The sequence below is a fragment of the Pelodiscus sinensis genome, chromosome 3 (assembly GCF_049634645.1).
Source record: "Pelodiscus sinensis isolate JC-2024 chromosome 3, ASM4963464v1, whole genome shotgun sequence".
NCBI lineage: Eukaryota > Metazoa > Chordata > Testudines > Trionychidae > Pelodiscus > Pelodiscus sinensis.
In genome coordinates, this window is record NC_134713.1 from 87,741,332 (window position 1) to 87,767,213 (window position 25,882).

The 25,882-nt window shown below is 43.0% G+C and overlaps 1 protein-coding gene across 1 annotated transcript in view; it reads left to right on the forward strand.

Annotated features, from left to right (window-relative positions):
* CLVS2 (clavesin 2) overlaps positions 1 to 25,882 on the forward strand; it is an 83,918-nt gene that overhangs the window by 50,569 nt on the left and 7,467 nt on the right. The window contains exons 3-4 of the mRNA XM_075924073.1: positions 20,763 to 20,873; positions 23,290 to 23,510. Of these exons, the coding sequence (XP_075780188.1) occupies positions 20,763 to 20,873; positions 23,290 to 23,510 (332 nt within the window). The remainder of the gene's footprint in view (positions 1 to 20,762; positions 20,874 to 23,289; positions 23,511 to 25,882) is intronic.

Consider the following 25,882-nt stretch of genomic DNA (forward strand, 5'->3'; position numbering starts at 1 on the left):
ATTTCAATTAGGATAATTTAGTTATTTACCAAATATTCCCCGTGCCCCCTTGACAAGCTTCTCGTACCACCTGGGGATACGCATACCCCAGCTTGGGAACCCCTACCCTAGCTGATCTTGGACTCCACAGCACTGCCACTTTGAAATGCAGCAAGGAACCTGACGCCGGGCTCCCCCCCGTCATTTCAAAGCGGCAGCACTGCACAGAGCCTGGGGCCAGCTGGCGAATCCTCAGGTGATCTCAAGCTCCACGCTGCGCTGCCACTTTGAAATGCCATGAGGAGCTTGATGCTGGGCTCCCCAGCGTTTCAAAGCTGCAGCGTTGTACGGAACCCAGGATCAGCTGGGGAGTCCCCGCTAATCTCAGGCTCCACGCAGCACTGCTGCTTTGAAGTACCCTCTCTTCTCCTCTCTTCCCCCCGCTGCCTCTGTGACTAGGGGAGGGAAGTGACTAGTTGACTAGTTCCTCACATCCCTAGCAAGCAGTGCATAGCACCTCTAAGCGCCATGCCTTTTGCAGGGCAGGCGGAGACTTTGGGTGTTCCCCCTGCCCTCAGGCTCTGATTGGCCTGGGGCGGGGGAGCACGCGAAGTCTCCTCCCACCACTACGAGGCACCTAGAAGGTTCTCTCGGGGGAGAGGGAGACCCAATGAGGGTCTGTGGGCGGGGAAGCATGGAAGTATCTTGGCCCCCCTCTTCTGCTTGAGGCCCCACCCCTTTTGGGGCAGCCTGGGGCCACTTCAAAAATTTCTGAAGTCATTCCCGGTCAAAAATTATTGCCCACTCCTGACATACAGTCATCTCTTAAGTGGAATTCAGTGTCTGTTTTGCGGTGCATAATGACTCCTCAAGGCAGTTTGACTTAATGTGAAGCACACTGCAGCACAGTTGAGACTGCAGGAGGAGGAGGTTAGGTAGGCAAAATGTGATAATTGACACTGGAATTTGGCCAAGGCATTGAGGCTAATACCCTACATCTCATACAAAGAGTGCCATGGAATCTTTCCCTACCACAAGGGGTCAAGAACTCAATGTGACATCTGAAAGCAGGCAACTCCAGCAAGGCCAGAACCCTTTTGAGACTGATTTGAGGCTTTTATCTCTGTTGAGTCAGAAGGAAGAGTGCCACTTCCTGAACTGCCAACACCAGTATAACAGCACTAATTTTCCCAGAAAAATATTAACTTAGTTTACCTTTTTTAGTTTGTGTGTTCTGACGTTTTTTTAGGAAAGCAAAGCAATCTATTTGACAATTAAGGTTTTGAACAGTCAAGATATCTTAAAACATATATAATGCTTCTAAATAATTTCTTTCATCATGAAACTGACCAAAATATAACTACACAATGTCCAGTTTCTGATCATGAGATTGTTAAAATGTTTCCTCCCTAATGCATTTATAGTTATATTTTAAACAGAAACAGCACAGGCTTTGAGACTATGTGGGGTCTTTAATTCCGAGTGGGTTATGAAATACAGCTATGCTGCCTCATAGTTCAGTTGTCTCATATCCCATTTTTCAATCTTGGTTGGGGTTCCCATGCTGAACGGTCTCTTCTCTGCACAAGGAGACTATGGTGGATCTGGTGGATCATTGGACAGAAAGTCCAGCCTGTGGAGGAGAACTGGAGATTAGCCCAATATTACGACTCCTAAGAAATGTAACTTTTTTTTGGTATTCAAATTTCATCTGAAAATCAAAACTTTCCATGGGAAAACCCAGTTTTGACCCATTCTAATTCTATGGCCACTTTTGCCTTATGCATATTGGCAGCTTCTAGTCTATGAAACTGTCTCAGCAAATAGTGATATGAAGCACCACAATGGAAGTCTTTTTAACAATGAAGCTTGCTGTAGGGATTTAAAAATTGGATTCTAGTTTGATCCCAATTGAAAGTGATTCTTCTATAAAATATCTATTTTAATAAACCTTCATCTAGTAACCCTGTAAGTGGGAGTTCTAGCTCTTGGGAGAGCCATGCAAGCTGGACAGGTCAGAGGAAAAACAGTTCACAAGTGTTCAGGTTGGGGAATCTACTGTCAGCTAACAACCTATCCTGTTTTAAAAACAGTTAGGGTGTGTCTAGACTACAGGGTTTTGTTGACAAAAGTGGACTTTTGTCAACAAAACTATACCTGCGTCTACACTACTGCTGAGTTCTATCGACGTTATGTCAACAGAACTCAGTAGTTTTATCGATGGCAGTAAACCTCATTCTACGAGGAATAACGCCTTTTGTCAACAGAGTTCTGTCGACAGAAGGCATTATTGCATCTACACCGTCCTTTGTTTCTACACTCTCATGTCGACAAAGCGGCTTGCTTTGTCGACAGAACTGGATGTAGTCTAGACGCTCTTTGTCGACAGAAGCTTTGTTGACAGTAACTGTCGACAAAGCCTCTGTCAACAAAAGCCTGCAGTCTATATGTACCCTTAGGCTGTGTCTACACTGGCATCCCTTCCGGAAAAGGGATGCTAATGAAGCACTTTGGAATAGGCAAATCCGCGGGGGATTTAAATATCCCCCGTGGCATTTGCATTAACATGGCTGCCGCTTTTTTCTGGCTTGGTGATAAGCCGGAGAAAAGCGCCAGTCTAGGCGTGATTCTCTGGAAAATAAAGCCTTTTCCGGAGGATCTCTTATTCCTACTTGAAAGTTTCTGAGTAGGAATAAGAGATCCTCCGGAAAAGGCTTTATTTTCCAGAGAATCACGTCTAGACTGGCGCTTTTCTCCGGCTTATCCCCAAGCCGGAAAAAAGTGGCAGCCATGTTAACGCAAATGCCGCGGGGGATATTTAAATCCCCTGCGGATTTTGCTATTCCGAAGTCTACATTAGCATCCCTTTTCCGGAAAGGGGTGCCAGTGTAGACACAGCCTTTATGTCTAGAAACACAACAAGGTAGCCATTCTGAGAAATAAAATGATTAAGATAGCAGGATCTTGTTTGTACATTGCGACATCTCACTATGGAATTGATTCAGAATAATCAGAAACTCATGTCCTTTTGCTAATTCTATGCCTAGCATCTCCCATCATTAAAAAAAACAAGAAATATTATTCATTTTGGACAGGAAGAGCATGGTAGGCTTATTATGCTAAAACATGCTGCATCTGTCAGCAGATTCCTCTGCATGTATAATCACTGAGGATCGTTAACAGTGCTGGATTTTAAAATTATTTGATGTACCTTTCAAATGGAAGCTACTGTAGATCAGGGAGTCTAAATAAATAATATGTGCCTTATTTCTCTGCATCCAGGTATTATCTTCCTCCTGGCTGGTGTTCTGCTGACCAGTTGCCCTTTTAATTTGGCTGTGTAGGCTGGCTTTTGTTTTTGGGTAGCTTTTTTGTTTTTGTTTTTTGTTCTGTAAGCCTGCTGTGCTCATTTCCCTTTTTATGCTGCTAACATCAAATTTGTTCAGTATGTGCACGAGCTATGTATATTAAAAGTTAAACAGCTACTCTTATACATTATTGATCTGCCAGTAAAATGCTGAAATCTAGGGTGTAGATAGAACATTCTACCCTCGCATTTTATGCTGATAGTTTGATCTCTGAAATCTTTCATCTTTCATTTGAAGTAATCCATTATTTTTCTTTAAAAAAAAATTCTACATAGGGTTGCCAAGTGTCTGGTTTTCAGCCAAAGAGTCCAGTTACCACTGCTGACCAGACACTAAAATTCTGGTTACCAGAGTAACCACAATCATCTCCCGACTAAGAGGGCAGAAAGATCAGCAACTGCTCAGCTGCTGACAGAGAGACTCATCAGTGACTAGAAGGGCAACCCAGTGACACCCCAGGGAAGGTGGCTATGCCTGAGGAGGGGACCAGCCCAGGGCTGGTTAAGGGGAACAGGTTCACAGGGTGCTGTGAACAGAGCGGTAGAGGAGAGGACAAACTCCAAGCAGGTCGTGGGAAGAAAGGGGGCAGTCCCACTGCCTTTGGGGTGCAGATGTTGGGAGAGTGGTCATTCAGGCTACGGCTAGACTGCGGGGGCGGTGTTTTGGGATACCAGAGGTATCCCGAAAAAACACCGCTGCATCCAAGGAATGTGTTTGCTCTTCTGCTTTTTTTTTTGCCGCATTCCTTGTTCCAAAAGAGGGTTTGTTTTCTGAAATTTGGCCCAGTCTAGACGAGCCAAATTTTGGAAAAGCCTCTTCCGACAAAAGTATTGGAAAAAGATACACAAAATGTGGAGCGTATTTCATTAATTTTTTTCTGATAGATCCTTGCAGTCTAGCCGAACCCTCAGAGAGCAGCCCTGACCTTGTCCTGCTCTCCCCACAGTGGCCACAGAGGGATCCCAGGTCAGTGCAGGGCTGTTTCTCCTGAAGGGCTGGGCCAGGTCAGGCTGCCAATCCTGGCTCTGCACACAGTGCAAGCACCATCCAGATAGGACCCTGGCTGCCTGTCCTCTCCCCCCACCCCAGAAGTACTCCTTGTTCAATCCTTGCCACAGGCTCCAGTGTTTTGCAGACAGCCTGTTGCAGCTGCAGTCAAGATAGACTGATCACTGGGGCCCCAAGAGCCCTTCATCATGGGGTATTGAAGAACCAGGCGTGGAAGCTCGTTAAACTCACCTAGGAAAGCAGGGGGACCCTGGAATTAATATTTCTATGTATGTTTTTTGGAGCCAGCCAAGGTGTGCAGGTTGCAGCTACAAACAATGGAGCAAATTCCCCAGATGGAAGCGAGCAGCCCTCTGCCCCAGCTTTGACAAGTGTTAATCTTTTCCATCCGTGTGTAGATGCTTTCCATCCATATGCAGAATAAATGTTTATGTTCACCGAGACATGTGTAAATGTGCACCACCATTAGAGACAAAAAACCTAGCTCTGAGTTCTCTGCTAATAAGCTGGGTGGCATTAGAATCTCTCCTGAATGGCTAACAGTTTACAGAAAATGCTATTTGGGACCATCTAAGGATGTTAAGGACTAGTCAACTATCCGATAAGCAAGTGCTTATCAGATAGTTGAGTCGACTGATGGCTTCCCTCCCGCCCTTGCTGCCTTTATCAGATAAAGGCAGCAAAGGGGGGTACTTCGAAGCGGCAGCACTCCACAGCTGATCCCGGACTCAGCTGTGCAGTGTTGCCCCTTTGAAATGCTGCCACGGCATTTCAAAGCGGCAGTGCTGCGTGGAGCCCGGGGTGAGCTAGGGAGTCTCCCACTGAGCCCAGGCTCCATGAGGGCACTTCTGCTTTGAAATGCACAAGAGCCTCCACCTGCTGCGGACTCTTGTACATTTCAAATTTGGCATGCCTGCATGCAGCCCGGAGTCAGCGTGACTTCCTGTTGGTCTGGGCTGCACGTGGAGTTCTGATTTCCTCCTTGGAAATCTACAAGAACCTCAGCGGGGGCTCTTGTACATTTCAAAGGAAGAATGCGGAAGTGCCTATTCACTAGTTGAGTAGTCGATGGAAATTCCATCATCTACTCGACTAGTAAATTACTCGATATTTAACATCCTTAGGATTATCCCTTGCTTTAGTGGTAGGGTCCAGAGGAGCTGGGGGTGAGAGCTTGGAGCTAGGACTCTTGGGTTCTCTTCCTGGCTCTGGGAGGGGAATGGGTGCTAGTGGGTTAGAGCAGGGGGCTGGGACTAAGGGCTCCCAAGCTCTATTCCTGTCTCGGAGAATCTTTCTGGCGCTTTTTTTGGGGGGTGGGAGGTGGGGAGGAGAGAGCTAGGGGTTAGAACTCCTGTTTTCTGATCCTGGATCCTAGCTCTGGAAGGGACGTGGGAGTGGTGAGTGAGAGCATGGAAGGGTGCCTGGAAGCCAGGATTCTGTTCCCAGCTCCTCCATTGACTTGTGTGACTTAAGTGAATGGCTTATGGAACACACTTCTGCCCACCTGCAGTCAACTGCTGAGGTGGGGAGAGTGTGGTGGTCTCTGGGCTGGGAGGGAGTGGAGTGAGAGGAGGATGGTGCATTGGGGGAGTGGGTGGAATAGGAGGCAGGGCCTCAGGGAGGGGATGGAGTACAGGTATCCAGTTTTCAGAAATTGGGAAGCTGGTAATGCTATTTCTACATGGTCATTATGTTGGATATTTCAGTGTAATAAGTGGAGGTGTAATGACTTTTGCTGTCTAATTTGGGTAATACAATTAATGAGTTTCAAAATTTCAACATTAGCAGGTGTTTGACAGTGTTTTCTTTTGCGTCTCTTGTTGTGATCTTGCTGCTGCGACTGCACGACTGAACCTTTTCCTTGCTTGGTGTGTTGTTTTTCCTTCTGCCGAGGTGTGAGAGTAACTTGTGATGTTACCACCTGCTTCTTCCCTCAGTGGATAAATTGAAATAGGCCATGTCTCCTCACATCAAGGCAGAGTGGCTCTGATTTGTTTAATCTTGTCAGATGGTTTCACTGATAGAGGGGGCAGCTGGTGAGAATAATTCTCTTTTCTTAGTTATGAAGGGATGGGTCCTGACTGAACAGTTAAAGGATGATAAAACTCATTCAGGATTTTGTGTTTATGATTTTAGTTACTGCAGGGAGATTTTCTCTTCTGTCAGTCTATTTTAATACTTGTGCCATTCATATAGCCTGGTTCACAAATACACATGATCCTTCTGTTATGTATGGTGTAACATTATCTCAGGATTTGGAATAACTCACTCACATAAATATTATCTATATTCTCTCCACCAAAACTATGTATGCCTACACTATGCTATGTCCACATATATATCATCTTGCATATTGAATGCAGTAGCTTTCTGTGAGTTTCAACCAGTAATTATAGTGACATTTTTTTTGAGATTTGGATCCAATTTATGTGGAAAATTGTTATACAGAAATAATAAGTACTATATTTTCCTATGATTGACTTACATGGGGTATGTCTACACTACCACCCTAGTTTGAACTAGGGTGGTAGTGTAGACATACCCATGGTGTTTGTAAACAAATTGTATATGCTGAGAATTAAGTTAGAGCTCCATTAAATGTTTAAAATTCATTCTGAAATAAATGGACTCTACATGAAATATTACTCTTCATTTTCTTTTCTTTTTTCTCCCTGTGTGCAATTTTTGGAAAAACCTGGTGGGAAGGCCCATGTTATATTGACTTGAATATTTTATAATATCCTTCATGTAAGTAGGAACATCTTATGTGTTCCTCCCTATATTAATTGTTGATTAATTGCTCTTCTCCATTTCCCACTATTTCTGTGTCTTCCTCATGTTTCTCATATCCACATTTCAATCTCTTTTCATTTTGCCATTATCTTAAACTCTTTATTTCTTTCCTTGCTATAAAGTGGAAATTAGACGAGTGACAAGATTGGTGTTTGGTAATGGGATATAGAGCCTTTCACCTCTAGATAATCAATTCAGATTTCATCCAGCTAAATTCTGGAACAATCACAGCACAAGGCAGGTGCTATCTAATGACTGTTTGGTGAATACTGTAAAATGCCTTTGATCTCAATGGACTGAGTAAGTATCCAAATCATTAAAACCATCACAACAGTTGGCCACCTTTGAGTAGCTTCAGCAGAGAGATCAAAGATTGCGTGTTCATGGGGATAAAAATATTTCATCTTCTATAGAGACAGTCCCTCCTGATCAGAATTGAGATGCAAAGGTGGTGCAATGAGAGAAGACTGAATCACATTTCATCTGTCTATACAATATGTATTTTGTAGAGTGACTTTTTGTCTTATGCAGTACCCCATGACACCTTTCATGAGTGGAAATTTCACACTATTTTTTCCAAATGCTAGAAAAATATCTTCCTATATTTATGCACAGTGCAATTTTCAATATAATATGCTTGCCTTGTTAACAAGATATTAATTACAAAAGTTCTGTGGAAAATTATCACAAGAATTTTTACAGAAGAAATCCCCCATTGGTAAATATCCTATTGGTAAATAATGTTTTTCCCATAGGAAAATTAAAAGAAATTTGTGTATGAGGCAACTTGCTTTTCCTCATTTTCCTTTCTGCTTGTCAACTTTGGTACTGTTCCTCAGGTTACTAAAGTGTGAAAAATTGTAATGGGGTTCAAGCCTCTCTGTAAGTAATGAAGTGAAATTGTGAGAAACTCACTTTTTTTAGTGAACTCTCTGAAAGTAACATTTTAAATTTCTCTTAACTGTTCCTCTCACTTCTGTAGGAAGAGAGAGAAAGCAGGCATTTTCCAACAGTTACGAATTTAAAAATTTTCAAAAAAGACAAAATAAATTGACTTTTTAGTCAACATTTTTGTGTGAAAAATCATGGAAGCATAGGACTATAAGTAACTCCAAGAAGTCAAGTCAGGGAGATTTTGATAAAGAAACAACTTCAATAAGTTCTACTCACAAACTTTAGTAGGTTATTACAAAGATTAACTGTAATTTTTTACTCAAGACAAAGAGAACATAAAATGGTGTATATATAGGATGTGCCTTTAATTGTGCATATATACGTATTATTGTTCACTCTAATTATGCAAACATTTATCATCAGTGGGTTTTAGTAGTATATCACAAAATTATAATTTTTACAAGTGGCATGCTGAAATGAAAGATGGAAGGTTACTTGATGTTAAAACAGATAATGCAGTGAAAAAAAGCAATATTCTTATTGGAGAGCTGCTATCTGTTTGCTGTTCTCATCTTATTTAATGGAAACATATTCCTATATAGCTTGTAAGATAAAATGAATGGTAAAAGGATTGCCAATAGTCAAATTGCCTCATCAGGATCTCTTCAGCTAGATGTCTACATAGAGTTGCAGATAATTAAAGACTGCCATGAATGATTTTAATTTGCCTTTAGGTAATTCCCATTTAGCTGACTGTTGTAACAAAAATACATTTTGGACTCTTTAAAATTTGATTTAGAAAATGCTCTAAAGTTCTTCATAAAACTGAAGCTAGGAATATAAGATAAAAAGGCACGTCTTCAAGTTAAAGTACATATCAGATTCTTAAAGTCTGAAATAGTTGAGGCAGCATGTTGTAGGATATTTGGATTTCTTGAGGTATCTGCATAGGAGGTTTCCTATTTAATATTATTTATTTTGAATTCTGTGATTTATGACCCACCTGTCTGGACTGGAAAAGAGGTCAGGGTACCAAATAAAATATCACTGCTGCCTAAATCTTCCTAATGAAGGCTTTTTTTCTCTGGTAATTATGTTTTTTGCTTAAGTCCTGGATCGCTTTAGATGTGTAAGTGTAAACAAGATCAAGACCTTAGTGTAAATATTCAGAGACAATACAATTATCCTATAATACGTAGCGCACATTTCACTGCAGTCTATTTGAAACACCTTGTTTTTTGGATATCTGCAATGAAGATTTGTGTTTGGTAGCCTGTCTAAGGTGTCATCTACCCCTAATGTAGGCACTGATGGCTCTCAGTTCCCAGATTAGTTTATATTTTCTACTACTACTGCACTGTATTTCCAGGTGGTTGGCACCCAAGGAATTCAGTTGCAGGCTTTGAAAGACCCTTTTGTATAGTATGTAAGAAATCTGAGTCTTCCTAGGGCCCAAAAGCAAACAATTCCGCTGTGTAGGAAAGATAGAAAATATGGCAAAAGACCAGCTTGGCTTAACAAGGAGATCTTGCATGATCTCAAAATAAAAAAGGAGTCCTATAAAAAATGGAAACTTGGACAAATAACAAAGGATGAATATAGGCAAGCAACACAGGAATGCAGGGGCAAGATTAGAAAGGCAAAGGCACAAAATGAGATCAAACTAGCTACAGGCATAAAGGGAAACAAGAAGACCTTTTATAAATACATTAGAAGCAAGAGGAAGACCAAGGACAGGGTAGGCCCACTGTTCAGTGAGGAGGGAGAAGCAGTAACAGGAAACTTGGAAATGGCGGAGATGCTCAATAACTTCTTTGTTTCGGTCTTCACCGAGAAGTCTGGAGGTGTGCCTAACATAGTGAATACAAGCAGAGAGAGGGTAAGTTTAGAAGATAGGATACACAAAGAACAAGTTAAAAATCACTTAGGAAAGTTAGATGTCAGCAAGTCACCAGGTCCTGATGAAATGCATCCCAGGATACTCAAGGAGCTGATAGAGGAGGTATCTGAGCCTTTAGCTATGATCTTTGAAAAATCATGGAAGACAGGGGAGATTCCAGAAGACTGGAAAAGGGCAAATGTTGTGCCCATCTATAAAAAGGGGAATAAGAACAACCCAGGAAACTACAGACCGGTCAGTTTAACGTCTGTCCCAGGGAAGATAATGGAGCAGGTAATTAAGGAAATCATATGCAAACACTTGGAAGGTAATAAAGTGATAGGGAATAGCCAGCATGGGTTTGTGAAGAACAAGTCATGCCAAACCTCTTGAGGTCCCTTCCAGTCCTATGATTCTATGATTCTATAGATAATGATGCTGATAATGGTGCTGATGCAAAGGGTGGGATTTTCAAAAACTTCTGGAGTCCTGATTTCCTTAAGCCCAAGTGATGTTCAATGTGAGAGAGGTCCTTACTATGCTTGTTGAGTATAGCAACTCATTATTATCACCAGCGTTATGCTAGTGCCTACAAGACCAGTCAGAATAAGGGGCCCCATGTGATAGTACTTGTACAAACACACAGAAGATGGCAGTCCCTGCTTCCAAGAACTTACATTCAAATTTAAGGCCTGCCCTATGCTTAAGAGTTGGATTTACAGTACCTAGCTATGTTGCTTGAGTCTGGGAGAAATGTCACTTTTTGAGTGCCATAAGACACAGCTAGGTCAACAGAAGAGTTCTTTCTTCAACTTAACTACTACATCTTGCAGAGGTGGATTACCTACATTGATGGCAAAACCCTCCTTTTAGTGTCGGAAGCATCTATGTCAGGGGTACACAGGATCTGGTCTGCCAGGGTTTGCCCCTGGGCTGGATCTGGCCTGCCAGGGTTAGCCCTTAGCGGGCCCTCCCACTGCCATATTTACCTGCGTCTCCACAGTTACGGGGGATTCCAGCTCCTGTTGGCCATGGATCAACGTTCCCAGCCAATGAGAGCCACGATCACCCATTCCTGCAGCGATGCAGGTAAATATAGCAGCAGCGGCTCACCAGGAGCTAACCATGATGAACTGCCACCATTTTATTGCTCACTCTATGGTATGGCATTATGGAAGCATGCCTGTAGCAGTTATAGAGCAGACATACCCAAAGAGAAGATGCAAAGTGGTAACAGGTAATGGGGGATGGGGAGGAAGGGTAGAAAAAGAATTGAGTAAGAATTGTGGGAGCATGGGATAGTATGCTTGCTGTGTGCACACGTTAATGGTGTTGAGACAATCAAAACCGAATAAGAATTAAATAAACAAATGTCAATAATCTTGAACACTAGAGGCATACAGTCAACTGAGTATGTCCAAAAGAGGAACTTCTGTCCACAGACAGTGGAAGTGTAACGATCCCAGTTATTTGTCAGTGGACCCATGCAGTATGAGTTATGGGTAGCAGTCTTTGTTTCTTCTCTGTGATCCTATGCATACAGAGATAACAAAAATATTGAAATGGAAGAGAACTGAAGACTAGAACACTGCCTGTGCAGCTAAAGAGCTCAAATCTGACTTCTCTGGTATGTGCCCAGGAGTAGAAATTGAAAGCTGCAGGTTGCTGGAAAGAAGCATGTAAAAACAGACAATGCAATTTCTGAGAGGAGAGTGGGGCTGAGAAGACCACTGTGCTGTGAGTAAATTAGGGTTCCTTGGATTTGGAACTGAAAATGCTGTAATAAGGCAATTTGTTTGGGACCATTCCCTTTAACTGTCTTGTTGACCTGAGAGAAGAGGCCAATTTAACAGTCACTAGGAGGCTAGGGATGTTAGCGACTAGTTGAATAGTCGACTATCCGATAAGCAAATGCTTATCGGATAGTCGAGTAGCAACTTGACTAGTCGCTTTCCTCCCTCCCTTGCTTCCTCTATCAGAACGAGGCAGCAAGTGGAGGGGAGCAAAAGCTGGTGCTAGGGCCGGTTCCCCGTCAGCACCATCTTCGTGGGGGCAGGGGAGGCAAAGGCACAGCAAGGAAACGGTGCGAGCGGGGACTGTTTCAGTCCCTGCTCATGCCATTCCTACTGCTGGCACTTCTGCTTTTGGAAAGTACAAGAGCCTGTCAGGCTCTTGTATATTTCAAAAGCAGAAGTGCCACAGGGAGCAGGGGGCAAGCAAGGCCTCAAGCAGTTCCTGCTTCCCCTGTGTTCTCTGTGGCACTCCCCTCCTTGCTGACTCGATGAGAGGCAGCAAGGGGGGGGGGGGGAAGGTGGACAGGAGCTGGAGGGAAAAAACTGGTTAAAAGCCAGTTCCCTTCAGTACCGTCTCCGGGATGTTGCCTGCCCCTCCCCACTACCTCTGTTCGGGGTGGGGGGATGGGCGGGGAATAGGGAATGCTGCTGCGAAGCAGCCGCTGTCCACAGGAGTCCCAGTGGGGAGCTGGGACCCACTGTGGACAGGGGCTGTTGCCACCAAGCAGCCCGTGTTCGTGACAGCCAGGGCTCTCTGCCACAAACAAGGGCTACTGGACTCAGTGCGAGCCAGGACCGAGCATTCCTGGCTAGCACTGATCACTGTGCCCCTGCATTTTAAATGTAAAATGCTGAGCTGCGGTGTGGGTGGCTGCGAAGCTGGCACACGTCAGGACTGCTCATTCCCGGCTGGAGTCGGATCCTGGAGCTACCCCACTGCGGCTCTACACAGCAGCGCTTGTTGACTAATCGTATAGTCGATAGAAATGGTACTGACTATACAATTAGCCAGATAATCGCATTTTAACATCCTTATAGCAGACAACCTTACTTATAAACATACAGGGCTCTACCTTTTATCTGACTGCAAACTATTAGCCAGCATCTGTAAGCCTTGGCTATTTAGGATTGTAAACAATACTAATTAGCTGTACCTCTCTTCATATATGGAATGACTGTATTTAGAACTGATTATCAGATGTATACTTATCTTGCTCTATTCCACACAGTCAGTAATGTTTCTCGGTGGTTAGTAAAAAAAGTCACACAAACAAATAAATCTAATTAGTTATCTATGTTGCAAAGAAAGGAAGAGATTAAGTACACTCTTTTTAACCATTCAGTTATGCTCCATCGGCTGCCTAATCACTTCTCCAGTCAAGTGCATAGCTTGCTTTGTGGCTCTTTCTAGATACATGTTTCTTCTCGGTTTTTGACATGGGATTTCTTTTTCAGAAATCCATGCAGAATGCGATTACTGGGCTACAGGCTGCTCTGCCGTGAAGTGTTATAGGGGCACTTGCAATTGCCACCGTGCCTGTGACTTAATCTGGAGAAAACACAGGAATAATTGATTTGGAAGAAATTATTACCTGCTGATTTGTAGGATGGCCAAGCCCATCTGCCTGATGCATCCCTGGTGTAAAAATTAGTTCTTCTTTTAGTGATTGCATGCACTGTCATCAGAAGGTTTCACTCTTACCAGTACCCATCAAGTTGGTTCTGCAGTGGCATCTTGATGGCAGTGTATTTAGGTCCCCTACCGACCTGCTGCCTGCTCGTTTCCTTCTTACTCCAAGTGATGGTCATTGGGGCAGCTTTTCTCTTGCTTTAGAAAGTGTTTTCCTAGTGGTTTTTTCCCCTGTTCATAGCTGTTAAATCATTATTATACCAGTTTGTTAGTAAGTTTGCATTGGGGGTTCTTCCCCACTAATTTTTCTCATCTCCGGGACATGCCATGGCCCCAGGGTTTCAAGCTGTGTGATAGATATGATAAGCCTGTGGCTAAGGTACTTGTCTGAAGTGCCTCGGAAAGGGACATTTGCAAGACAAGTATAACATTTGCAGAGGCTTCAAGCCCAGAACCAAAAGAGAGAGAGAGAGACTATTGCCTTCAACTCCTTTTAATGGAGTTCATTCTCCAGCCTCTGCTGGCACAAGAGCTGGCACCAGCAGCCTCAGTGCAAATCTCATTGGCTTTGGTGTGGTACACCTTGGCACTGAAGAAAGACAGCACTGTCACTGCTCCCCTGTGTGGAGGGTTGGCTCACTATCTCTGGTGCCGCACAAGAAGTAAGAGGCAGAACGGGATTGTTTCCTCGCCAAGAAGAGTAGATAGAACACCAGTTTGGTGCATCCCACATCAGAACACCAGAAAGCTGGGCCATGGGTCTCAATGCGGTTGAGTCTGGCCTTGAGGGGAGGTCTGTCGAGTCTGCTGTCAGTGCACACCCCAGTCAGGGAAGTGTTGAAGGTGGACCTGCACCTTTCCTCCACACCAAATACTTTAGCGGATCTCTGGGACTTAATTGCCATGGTGGCACAATCCCCAGCTGCTGTGCCACTGCCGACACTGTGTGCGCCACTACCTATCTAGCACCAGGATAAGTTCACCATGATGTGGCACCATTCCCTACCACCAAATGGTTCAGACCCAAGGCCTCCTCCATCTAGTGCAATGTCACAGCTGCAATATCAGTCACAGCGGGGGCAGATACCTCTGAGCATGTCATCAGGGAATTGGAGAGGCAGGAAGACCCTGTCCCACCTCAAGCCTCATCTTCTTCCTCACCAGATGAGGCAGAAGTGAACACTACTACATCCCTCTTGGCAGTGAGCATGAAAGCCCACTTGGACCTTCTTAGAGGGTAGCCCAGAACCTCAACATGCCAACTGAGGAGATTGTGGAGGACTCACACCCCATAATCTACATACGTATCCTGGAGGTGGCACAGCCACTTATAAAAATCATCCAGAACACCACAAAGGTACTCTGGCAGTGCCCTACCTCTATACTTCTAACTGCCAGGGGTGTGGAGAGGTGTTACTTTGTCCCACACTGAAAATGGTGCATAGCTACCTTTCCGTTTAGGATCTCTCAGCCCATTACCTAACTATTCTCTTAAGTATCAAACCAAAAATATTTCATAAACTTCATGGTGTGTGGGGTGTGTGTGTGTGTGCCATCATCCTAGTATGAATGGCTGAATTTGTTTTGGTGGTGTAAATGGAAGGGGGAGGAACTTAACAGAAATAGATCCCATGGGCTAGTTTGTCTCTTCCATATCTACTGCATAAGGTAAATATTTGATCCTCTGAAATGTCCTGGAGGCTAATGGGAACAGTATAGGGACCATAAGTAGTAGTTCCTACTCTTCTTTGCTCCATTCCATCCTATGTATCCCAACCCCCACATCACACATCTGTTTTGTCTGAAGACTTCTTCATTAGCTCTAAGGATGTTCACTTGCATAGAGTACATACTGCTCTGTGCATCTATGCTGGAATGGCAAACTGGATTGACGGAGTACAATTTCTTGTGGATTTACAGAACTATCTGCAAATATTGGTTCAAATGTCACCAAACAATTTTTCCTTCCAAAATATTTCCACTGTGTACAAAAGATGGAAAGTATGGCACCTTGGCTTAGCCAGAAGAACTTACATAATCTAAAAATTGAAAAGGAATCATATAAAGAGTGAAAATTAGGTAAAATTACAAAGAATGAATATAAGCAAATAACACAAGTATGTAGGGACAAGATTAGAAAGCTGGGGGCATAAAACAAGCTCAGTCTAGTTAGAGACTGAGGGTATGTCTAAACTACCCTCCTAGTTCGAACTAAGAGGGTAATGTAGGCATACCGCACTTGCAAATGAAGCCCGGGATTTGAATTTCCCGGGCTTCATTTGCATAAACTGGGTGCCACCATTTTAAAATCCCTGCTCTTTCGAACCCCGTGCCGCGCGGCTACACGTGGCACGAACTAGGTAGTTCAGACTAGGCTTCCTAGTCCGAACTACCATTACTCCTCGTGGAATGAGGAGTAACGGTAGTTCGGACTAGGAAGCCTAGTCCGAACTACCTAGTTCGTGCCGCGTGTAGCCACGTGGCACGGGGTTCGAAAGAGCAGGGATTTAAAAATGGCGGCGCCCAGTTTATGCAAATGAAGCCCGGGAAATTCAAATCCCAGGCTTCATTTGCAAGTGCGGTATGCCTACATTACACCGCTAGTTCGAACTAGCAGGGTAGTGTAGACATACCCATAAAGAGTAACAAGAAAACAAAAACAATAAAAAAAAGAACAAGTTAAAAATCACCTAGAAAAGTTAGATGCCTGCAAGTCATCAGGGCCTGATGAAATGCATCCTAGAATACTCAAGGAACTGATAGAGGAGGTATCTGAGCCTCTAGCTATCATCTTTGGAAAATCATGGGGGACAGGAGAGATTCCAGAAGACTGGAAAAGGGCAAATATAGTGCCCATTTATAAAAAGGGAAATAAGAACAATCCAGGAAACTACAGACCAGTTAGTTTAACTTCTGTGCCAGGGAAGATAATGGAGCAAGTAATTAAGGAAATCATCTGTAAACACTTGGAAGGAGGCAAGGTGATAGGGAACAGCCAGCATGGATTTGTAAAGAATAAATCACGTCAGACCAAACTGATCGCTTTCTTTGATAGGATAACTAGTCTTGTGGATAAGGGAGAAGCGGTGGATGTGGCATACTTAGACTTTAGTAAGGCATTTGATATGATCTTGCATGATATTCTTATCAATAAACTAGGCAAATGCAACTTAGAAGGGGCTACTATAAGGTGGGTGCATAACTGGCTGGTTAACCGTACTCAGAGAGTAGTTATTAATGGTTCACAATCCTGCTGAAAAGGTATAACAAGTGGGGTTCCACAGGGGTCTGTTTTGGGACCAGCTCTGTTTAATATCTTTATCAACGATTTAGTTATTGGCATAGAAAGTATGCTTATTAAGTTTGCAGATGATAGCAAGCTGGGAGGGGTTGCGACTAATCTGAAGGATAGGGTCATAATTCAAAATGATCTGGAGAAATGGTCTGAGGTAAACAGGATGAAGTTTAATAAAGACAAATGCAAAGTGCTCCACTTAGGAAGGAACAATCAGTTTCACACATACAGAATGGGAAACGACTGTCTGGGAAGGAGTATGGCAGAAAGGGATCTGGGGTTATAGTGGACCACAAGCTGAATATGAGTCATCAGAGTGATGCTATTGCAAAAAAAGGACTCAGAAGCAACTGCTGACCTAATGCCCTGTCTGAACCGGTTCTGGGTGACCTCATATGCAAGATAGCATCCAATCAATGTGGATGCTATCTTTCGAAAAAGCAGATTGCTTTTTTGTTGCATTTTTGCTGTGTAGACTCTCTCTTTCAAAAAACGTTTTTCTGGATGATCTCTTCCGGAAGAAGCTTGCAATCTAGAAGTATCCAGGGTATTTAGACACTGGAATAAATTGCCAAAGGAGGTTGTGGAATCTCCATCACTGGAGATATTTAAGAGCAGGTTAGACAGACACTTATCAGGGATGGTCTAGACAGTACTAGGTCCTGCCGTGAGGGCAGGAGACTGGATTGGATAACCTCTTGAGGTCCCTTTTAGTTTTAGTATTCTACAATTCTAGTTGCTCTGATATGTAAATAACTTGCTATCTTTTAACCATCATAATGTATTTTTTCAGCATGGAGATTTATTTTATTGACAAGGTGCAAGGTGAATTAAGGATCCAAGTTCTTACTCATTCTGCTTGATGTTTGCAAGATGTGTAATGACCTCTTTGTGGCACAGTCTTTCCAAACACTTATGACAGTTATTTCAGATTTTGCTGTGGAGTTGAGATTATTGTATGTGCACATTTGACTTCTGAATGTTGAAATACTGGTTCCAAAGGTGCAAATAGCACCTTCTTTTCTTGTTAATGAAGCAAGGCTTGGGTAGCATATAAAGCTTTTGAAGAAAAAATATTCTTAGACATGAAAGCAAACAGAAAGGGGGATAAAATACAACATGTAATTATCAAAGATAGATCTTACTAAACTAAATGGATATCTTTATAATTGACTTTTTTAAGACAAGGGAAATGTACTAGATTTAATCTATTTGGACGTTAGTAATGGCTCAGACATAGTATTATACAGGAAATTATTTGTTAGTATTGGAACTGAAAGCGGGGTTAGTGAATGGTGTTGAAAGGAGAACTTTTAATATAAAGTTCACTAGTGTATTTTCATTAATGATCTTGGGACAAAAAGTAGGAGTGTGCTGAAGACAAAATTGGGAGGTAGCAATATAGAGGAGGGTCAACATATCTAAGAAGAAATGGATGACCTTGAGGACAGAAGTAATAGAAATGGAATGAACAGTACAAAGTGCAAAGCTACGTATATAGGGGCTAACGGGTATTTTTTGATAGTAGCTGTGATTCATCAGTTGAATATGAGTGAGGAGGAGAGAGACCTGAGTGTATGGATGGATCACAGGATGACTATGAGCCACTAATATAACATGGCTGTGAACAATGTAAATATAGACCTAGGACTGTATCAGGCAAAGTATTTACAGTGGGGATAGGGAAGTATTAATGCCACTGGACAAAAACAATGCCAAGACTTACTCTGGAATACTGTGTACAATTCTGTTTACCATGTTAAAGAAAGATGATTCAAACTGGAACAGATACAGAGAAGAGCTACTAGGGTGATCAGGGGTACAGAGAATATAATTTTTGAGAGGAAACTAAAAACTTGGCTTGTTTAGCCTAGCAAAAAAGTTGGCTGAAATATGGTTCTTCTCTATAAATAAATACATCGGGTAAAATCCCAGGGAAGAAAATAATTATTTAGTTGGCACAAGAACAAATGCATATAAATTGGCTGTAAACATATTCAAGCTGGAAATTTCTAAGCATCAGAGAAGTGAGGTTTAGGAACAGCCAACCACTAGAAGTAATGGGGGGCACAAAACCAACTTATTTTAAAATGGTGTTTAATAAATGTATGCACGAGTCCTTCCTTTGATTTCACTTGTTGCAGTAAGATAGTTCCTTTTTTGCTTTTGCTTGGTGGAATGAGGACAATCATGGGACACAGTTGTACCAAGATACAAAATATATCAGGACAGAAGAGAGGCTGGTAGGGGAGTGGCACTATATGTGAAAGAAAATGTAGGATCAGATAAAGTAAAGCCCTAAATCGAACTACCTGTTATTCCTCCTGCAAGGAGGTTTAACAGGTAGTTCGATTTAGGGGCTTTAATTCGAAATACCAGGTCCCTGCTGCGTGTAGATGCGGGCAGTTAGTCCGGATTTGTAAATTTCAAAAAATGGTGACCGGCCGGGAAGATGCAAATCAAGTGCGGGATATTTAAATCCCAGGCTCGATTTGCAACTTCAAATGCCTATATTGGCCTACCTCGTTCGAACTAGGGGGCTAGTGTAGACATACCCTCAGAGCTCTACTGTCTTTGCCTTCTGGGGATCTGAGAACTTCTGGCAAATATGGGCATTTCTCCACAAGACAAATAAATGTTGAAGTAATTAAATATAGTAAGAACTCAAGTGAATACCATTATACAACTCATCAGTGTATCTAAATATCATCCCGTTTAAAGAAGCATGTGGGGTACTCATCCTGCAATGTTATATAACATGGGTATCTGTGAAAATCGGGAGCATTTAAAATTATTGCATATTTAAACCTCTTGTTGTCTTGCACGTATGCCTAATGCAAAGGGTCTAGCCTAGATATCAGAGAACAGCAGACTATTCGAGTCGCTGGGTATATGCACACATATGGACATGATGAATTTGGTGGCAGTATTCCAGAAAAGGGATAGTGAAATCACTTGTCACTTCAAGCTTTCTTCCTGGCTGTTAGAGGAGGGTGTCTGTTCCTTGCTATCAACTTTCAAAAATAAAATGCATGCTTGGTCATACAATATTATTGCAGTTTTTGGTCCTGAGAACAAAAATGAGAATATGAAAATAACCATACAAATGAGTATTCCACCTCTTGGCAAAGCAGCCAAAACCAATTTAGAATGAAGCTTGCTCCATATATGTCAGCTCACAGCCTTTGAATATGTTTATGAGAACAAGGCTCATAAATATTTTATGATCATGTTTAATGCAATTTAATTATGGAAACTGTAAACAATATTGTATATGTTTTGACTTCCAGGTTAGGTTTACATCTGATTTTTAAGGTAGGAACACTTTTTTGTGCAAAAACGTGCGGAGCGTCCACACTATAAGTGCATTCTTGTAAAAGAAAAAGTACAGTAAATCGTAAGAACACAGGGCTTTTTGCACAAGAGTTATTCCTCTTTCTATGAGGACTAAGCCTTTTTACGCAAGCGCTCTTGCGCAAAAAGGCATATATGGATGGGTAACGGCTTTCTTGCACAAGAAACCCCTATGGCTAAAATGGCCATCAGAGTTTTCTTGCACAAGAGAGCACACTGCCTTGGATGCTCTTGCGCAAAAGCACATCTCTAGCACAAAAGCACTTGTCAATGTGGATTGGCTCTTGAGCAAGAACTCTTGCGCAAAAAGTTCTTGCGTAAGAAGCCTGCAGTGTAGACGTAGCCTTCTAGTTATAATACTGGCAGAGATAGGAATGTGGCACACTAGTATTAAAGAGTGAATGAAATTGAATGGATATAATCAGGGACAGCATGCTGTATAGGTGGCTTCTGGGCAGATCATAAATGTGAAAAGTCTACATAGGGGCTGTTTATAGAATCATAGGAATGTAGGCTGAAAGGGACATCAAGAGATCAGCTCAGTGCTGTGAAGTCTTTTGTAATCATTCTGTCAGGAATTTGTCCAGAAGTATTGCTACTCTGCAATGGAATGTTGGAACAGCACTGAATGAGCACCATTTTGGAAAAAAAATTTAAGGTTAAGCAAATGAATGCATTTTAACAGAAGAAAATTGAGTTGATGCACACCATATATCTTTTCCAAAGAATTTACTTTACTCATGATGGTTTTTTTTTTTATGTTTTCTAGGATAGTTTTCCAGCTCGGTTTGGAGGAATTCATTTTGTCAATCAACCATGGTATATCCATGCCCTCTACACAGTTATCCGACCCTTTTTAAAGGAGAAGACACGAAAAAGGGTATTCTGTTTGTTTTTTGTATTGTTAAACAATGATAGTCTGTAGATGTATCATAGGCTATGTCTACACTGCAGAGCTTTTCCAGGATACCAGAGGTTATCCTGGAAAAGCTCTATCACATCCAAGGAACACATCTGCTTTTTCAAAAACCTCATTCTATGAGGAAGAAGAGATGTTTCGAAAGAGGGCTTTTTCTGACATTTGGCCCTGTGTAGATGGGCCAAATGTTGGAAAAGCCTCTTTCGGAAGAAAAGCGGAAAAAGATACGCAAATTGCACTTTGCAATTTGCGTATCTTTTTCCGACTTTTCTTTGTAGTGTAGACATAGCCATAGTGTACTGAAAATAGATGTGCTCAAAATCTCCAGTGGGTGTTTGTGTCACTCATTTCAATATGATTTTAAAGATTTCTGTTATGAAGAATGTCTCCCCTGCCACAAAAATATACATGTCTTTATCCTTTTAGACTCCAGTTCAGCAAAGCACTTAAACCTATTTTATTTTAAGAATGTGAGTCTCAGTGGGTTGAGTGATAGACAGGTAAATATTTTAACCAGTGCTCTTTCATAAGAAATGAGCACATAATGATTTTTAAAATTACTTCAGGTTATATATATATATATATATATATATATATATATATATATATATATATATATATATATATATATATATATATATATATATATATAGTGCCTTATTCTTCTCTGGGGTAACCACATTGGCTGGTCTTCCTTTTGACAAAGTTGCCTTCTATACTTCCTCCCTATTTATCATAATCAAATCTAGAATAGCCTTCTGGCCTAATGAGGTTTTTTTTAACCTTCTTCAATAAAAGTTTCCAGTGCATTCTGAGAATTTGTGAATAACTGTGTGCTCTCAGAAGAGTTGAAGTTCCTCATCACTACCAAATCCTGTGCTTTGAATGTAATTTTTTGGGGGTTTGTTTGTTATTGAAAAACTTTCATCTGCGTCTTCTGGGTTTGATGGTCTATGGCACTGGTTCTCTGCCAGGGATCCATGGGCCCCAGCAGATTTTAGGGGGTCAGTCAAAATAAACTGGGCTTCATCCCTAAGTAGGAGGGCTTAGGAAGAAAGCATTACCTCCACCTTCTGACTCACCTTGGCAAGCCCTCCGCCTGTCTGGATTGGAGGTACACAACCAAAATGTGCAGAGTTGGTACAGATCTCTTCCCCTATCACATCAGAAGAGATTGCTTCACAGCCATTGACTCCATGAGCAGGCAGCAGCTCTCCAAGGAGACACACCATCTCTGTGCCCTACCACCTCAGCATTTGTGACCCACATGTCCCCCTTGAACCACCTCTGGTTGGGGAGGGATTGGGGTGCAGGAGAGGATTTGGGGTCTGGAAGGGAGTTTTGGTGATGGAGGCAGTCGTGACCTGCATTAGGGGACTAGGGTGAAGGGTTTGGGTTGTGACCTGGGGCAAGAGGGGGTTGTGACTTGGGGCAGGAGACCGGGGTCCAAGAGAGGGTGCAGGGGTATGGGTTGTGACCTGGGGCAGGGGATTGGGATGCAGGATCTGGGAGGGGATATGGGTACAGGAGGGGGACAGAGGGTTTGGATTATGTGGGGTTGGGGACAGAAGTTTGGGGTATCAGAGGCTGGCTCCAGCTGGGAGACTTACCTGCTATAGGTCTATGTGGTTTTTGAACAGCTACAAGCCGGGGGGGAGGGGAGGGGAAGGGTGCTTCCCAAGCTGCCTGTTGACAACAGGCAGCTCCTATTGATCGGAAACTGGCCAATGGGACTGTGCTGGGGTGGGAGCAGAGCATGAAGCTTTTCCTTCCCTCTCCCCCCACCCGGCTCACAGCTGTTCAAACAGAACCCCGCAATGGCTGCATTTCTCAGCAGCGTGCGGCAGGCAGGCAGAGAATCTGCCTGAGTCTCCCCACTGCATCCGCAGGTTGTATCTGGCAGCTTGGTGGGCCGGATCTGGCCCACAGAGGGTATTTTGCTCAGGTCTGGGTTTGGGGGTGTTTAGTTAAAGAAGGGCTGAGAATCACTGTCCTTGGTCACTTTGTTTCTGAGAGAACTCAGTGACTGTTTAAAGGCTAGTTGGTAAAAGCCAATATTCATTTCTTATGGAATTATCAAACTTAAAAAAATATAGATTGGATAGTGTCTTGTAATTTGTTGAATATTTATCTTAGGCACTTGATCTTGTAAACTCTTTAGGTGGAACTGTTCATATGCTTAAAGTGATTCCCTTGTGTATTTGTAGGCTCATAGACACAACATGATGGCTCAAGGCAGGGATTCTATCTGCCTCCATTGGAACATCTCTTAGCCCAGTAGGGCCCCAGTATAAATATTTATTACCAGTTATAATAATGATATTATTTTGGGGTGTGTAGATTTGTGACGTTTTTGGTTTTATCCTCACATGAACAGATATTTCTGCATGGTAATAACCTCAACAGCCTGCATCAGCTAATTCATCCTGAGATCTTACCTTCTGAGTTCGGAGGGATGCTGCCACCCTATGACATGGGCACATGGGCGAGAACTCTGCTAGACCATGAGTATGATGATGACAGTGAGTACAATGTGGACTCCTACAGCACTCCTGCAAAAGACCTAGAAAAGGATCTCTCTCCCAAATCCATGAAGAGGTATGTTAAATCAGCTTTTGAGGCATCCCAGCACTTTTGTGGTATTAATACTTCCTTAATTCCCTATATTAGTTGCTCTTGATGCCATAGCTAATTTCTCCAAATGATTTATAACCTGAGAAACCATTTTAAAAATGTCTGCGAAGCTGATTTTTATAACAGTAATCATAACCAGTGGGACTGTGAGCCTATTATAATTTCTTCAATAGTACTCGGCACAGCATGGACAAGAAATGAAGGTCCCTCATCAAGTTGCTTACAAAAGATTAGCCTACATGTGGACCAAGTAGTGGGAGAAAGAGAGAGAACAGAATCTAACAAATATCTTGGTATGCTGAGATTTCTTTGTATAGTTAGTATAATTATCTTGCCGTCATATAGCATGAGGACAGGATGTGCTAGTTATTGGTGAAAGGCTAACTGGAACAAGTATAGTTTTTAGGAAGGCGAGCAAGGTGGTTTGGTACACTAGAGGAGTGATGCTGTTTCAGGCTTGGAAGATAGTATGAGAAAAAGGTGCAAGACTGCAGATGGAATGATAGGAAGGCAGAGTTGTCAGCGTGCAGGGCATAGGCAGATAGAAGTAGCAGGCAATGAGAGCAGAAATATAAACAGGGAAGAACAATGTTGAGCCTTGAAAGTGAGGATAATGGGGCAAATCTACTCTGTGACGCTAATTCAAATCCAGACCTGAAGATCCAATTCAAAGAGATTGAGTTTGGCACAGAAAGAGAAAGGAAGGCAGTGGAGGAACTAGAGCAGAGGGAAGCATTTTCAGAGTTGTGGGCAAGGAAGATCATTTTGACTGAAGGTCTCTCTGCGTTGGAGAGGGGCTAGATGAGAGCAATAAAAGTAGAGAGTAGTATTTAATGGATGAGGCTGTTAAGATTAACCATTGAAGTCTGGAGCAGCTCCCTACCTGCTGCATGCAGAGGCCTGCTCTAGCCTTGTGGGGCCTACTGCAGGCAAGGTCTGCTCCAGCTGTTCTGGAGCAGACAACCCAGCAGTAGGCAGAGGAAGGGTGCTCCAGCCAGCTTGGAGTGACTCCCCCACACCCACCCTCCCCTTTAATTGGTTAACTGGTTCAACACTATGTTTAACTGGTTAACCAATTAAACAGGATTTTACATCCCTAGAAAGCTCTACGGCTTCAGTGCATTAAATATAGTGTGTTAAAATGGCATTGAGGCTAAGATAGACAGTGACAGAAGTAAGGAAAAATCAGAGTTAAGGCTGATGTTATCACCTTGACTGACTTGTTTTGCTGAGGTTTACATTGGTATGGTATCGAACAGCACACATGACTGATTTGTTTTGCCTTGACTGCATTCACTGTGGTATGCAGCAGCACACACTGCTTTCTGACATCTGTTGTAAAAAGAGAGCAAACAAAGAGTGGAGTGACAGCCGACTGAATTTCTAGGCTTTTGTATGTGTGTCAGAGCAACTGTTTTCTTCTTTAACTTCTTTTGGTATCTCAGTAATTATTGGACCCACAAGATAAACTTCCTCAAATCCAGTCCTATCAAGAATGTTATTATTCTGTCATTCAGCTTGCTTCCATATATCTTCTTTAAACCCATAGTGTATACTTCAGAAATGCCTTAGAGCTCATCTAAGTCTTCCGGGATTGGGTGAACCAAATGTGAAAAGCAGGATGATCTCTTATTTAAGGGTACAGTACTCCGAAACCTGAGTTGTAGTCTCAGCTAAACTTCCTGTGCCTGTCTCTCATTTGTGCTAAAGCTCCTGTGTGACTCAACTTTGGAGTGCTTCAGTCTCTAAAATGGGGGTTAACAACACCAATCTATTTCATAGGGTGGGAGGAGATAGAAGATTTTTTCAAAATATAGTAAACTTCCGACAATCCGGCACCTTTAGGACCCAGGGGGTGCCGGATTATCAGATTTGCCGGACTATCGGAAGGGGGGGCTATCAGGGGCCTGGGATGGGGCAGGATTCCACCCCAGACCCCTCATAGCCCCCCCTTCCGATAGTCTGGCTTTGCCCCAGGCATCCCTGATTCAGCCGCTGCTGGTCAGTTTCAGCAGCGGCTGAATCGGGGACGCCTGCAGCAGAGCAGCTGGAGTGCTGCCGGGTTAGTCCGGTAGCGCCGACCCTTGGCGCGGCGAGACCAACCCGACAGCACCCCAGCTACTCTTGGGGACGCCTGGGGCAGAGCAGCTGGGGTGCTGCCGGGTTAGTACCGCAGCGCTGCTCCTCGGCGCTACTGGACCAACCCCGCAGTTCCCCAGCTGCTCTGCCCCAGGCGTCCTGATTCAGCTGCTGCTGATACTGATCAGGGGCCGACTCCAGGAAGCCCGAGGCAGAGCTGCTCTGCCCCAGGCTTCCTGGAGTCAGCCGCTGGTCAG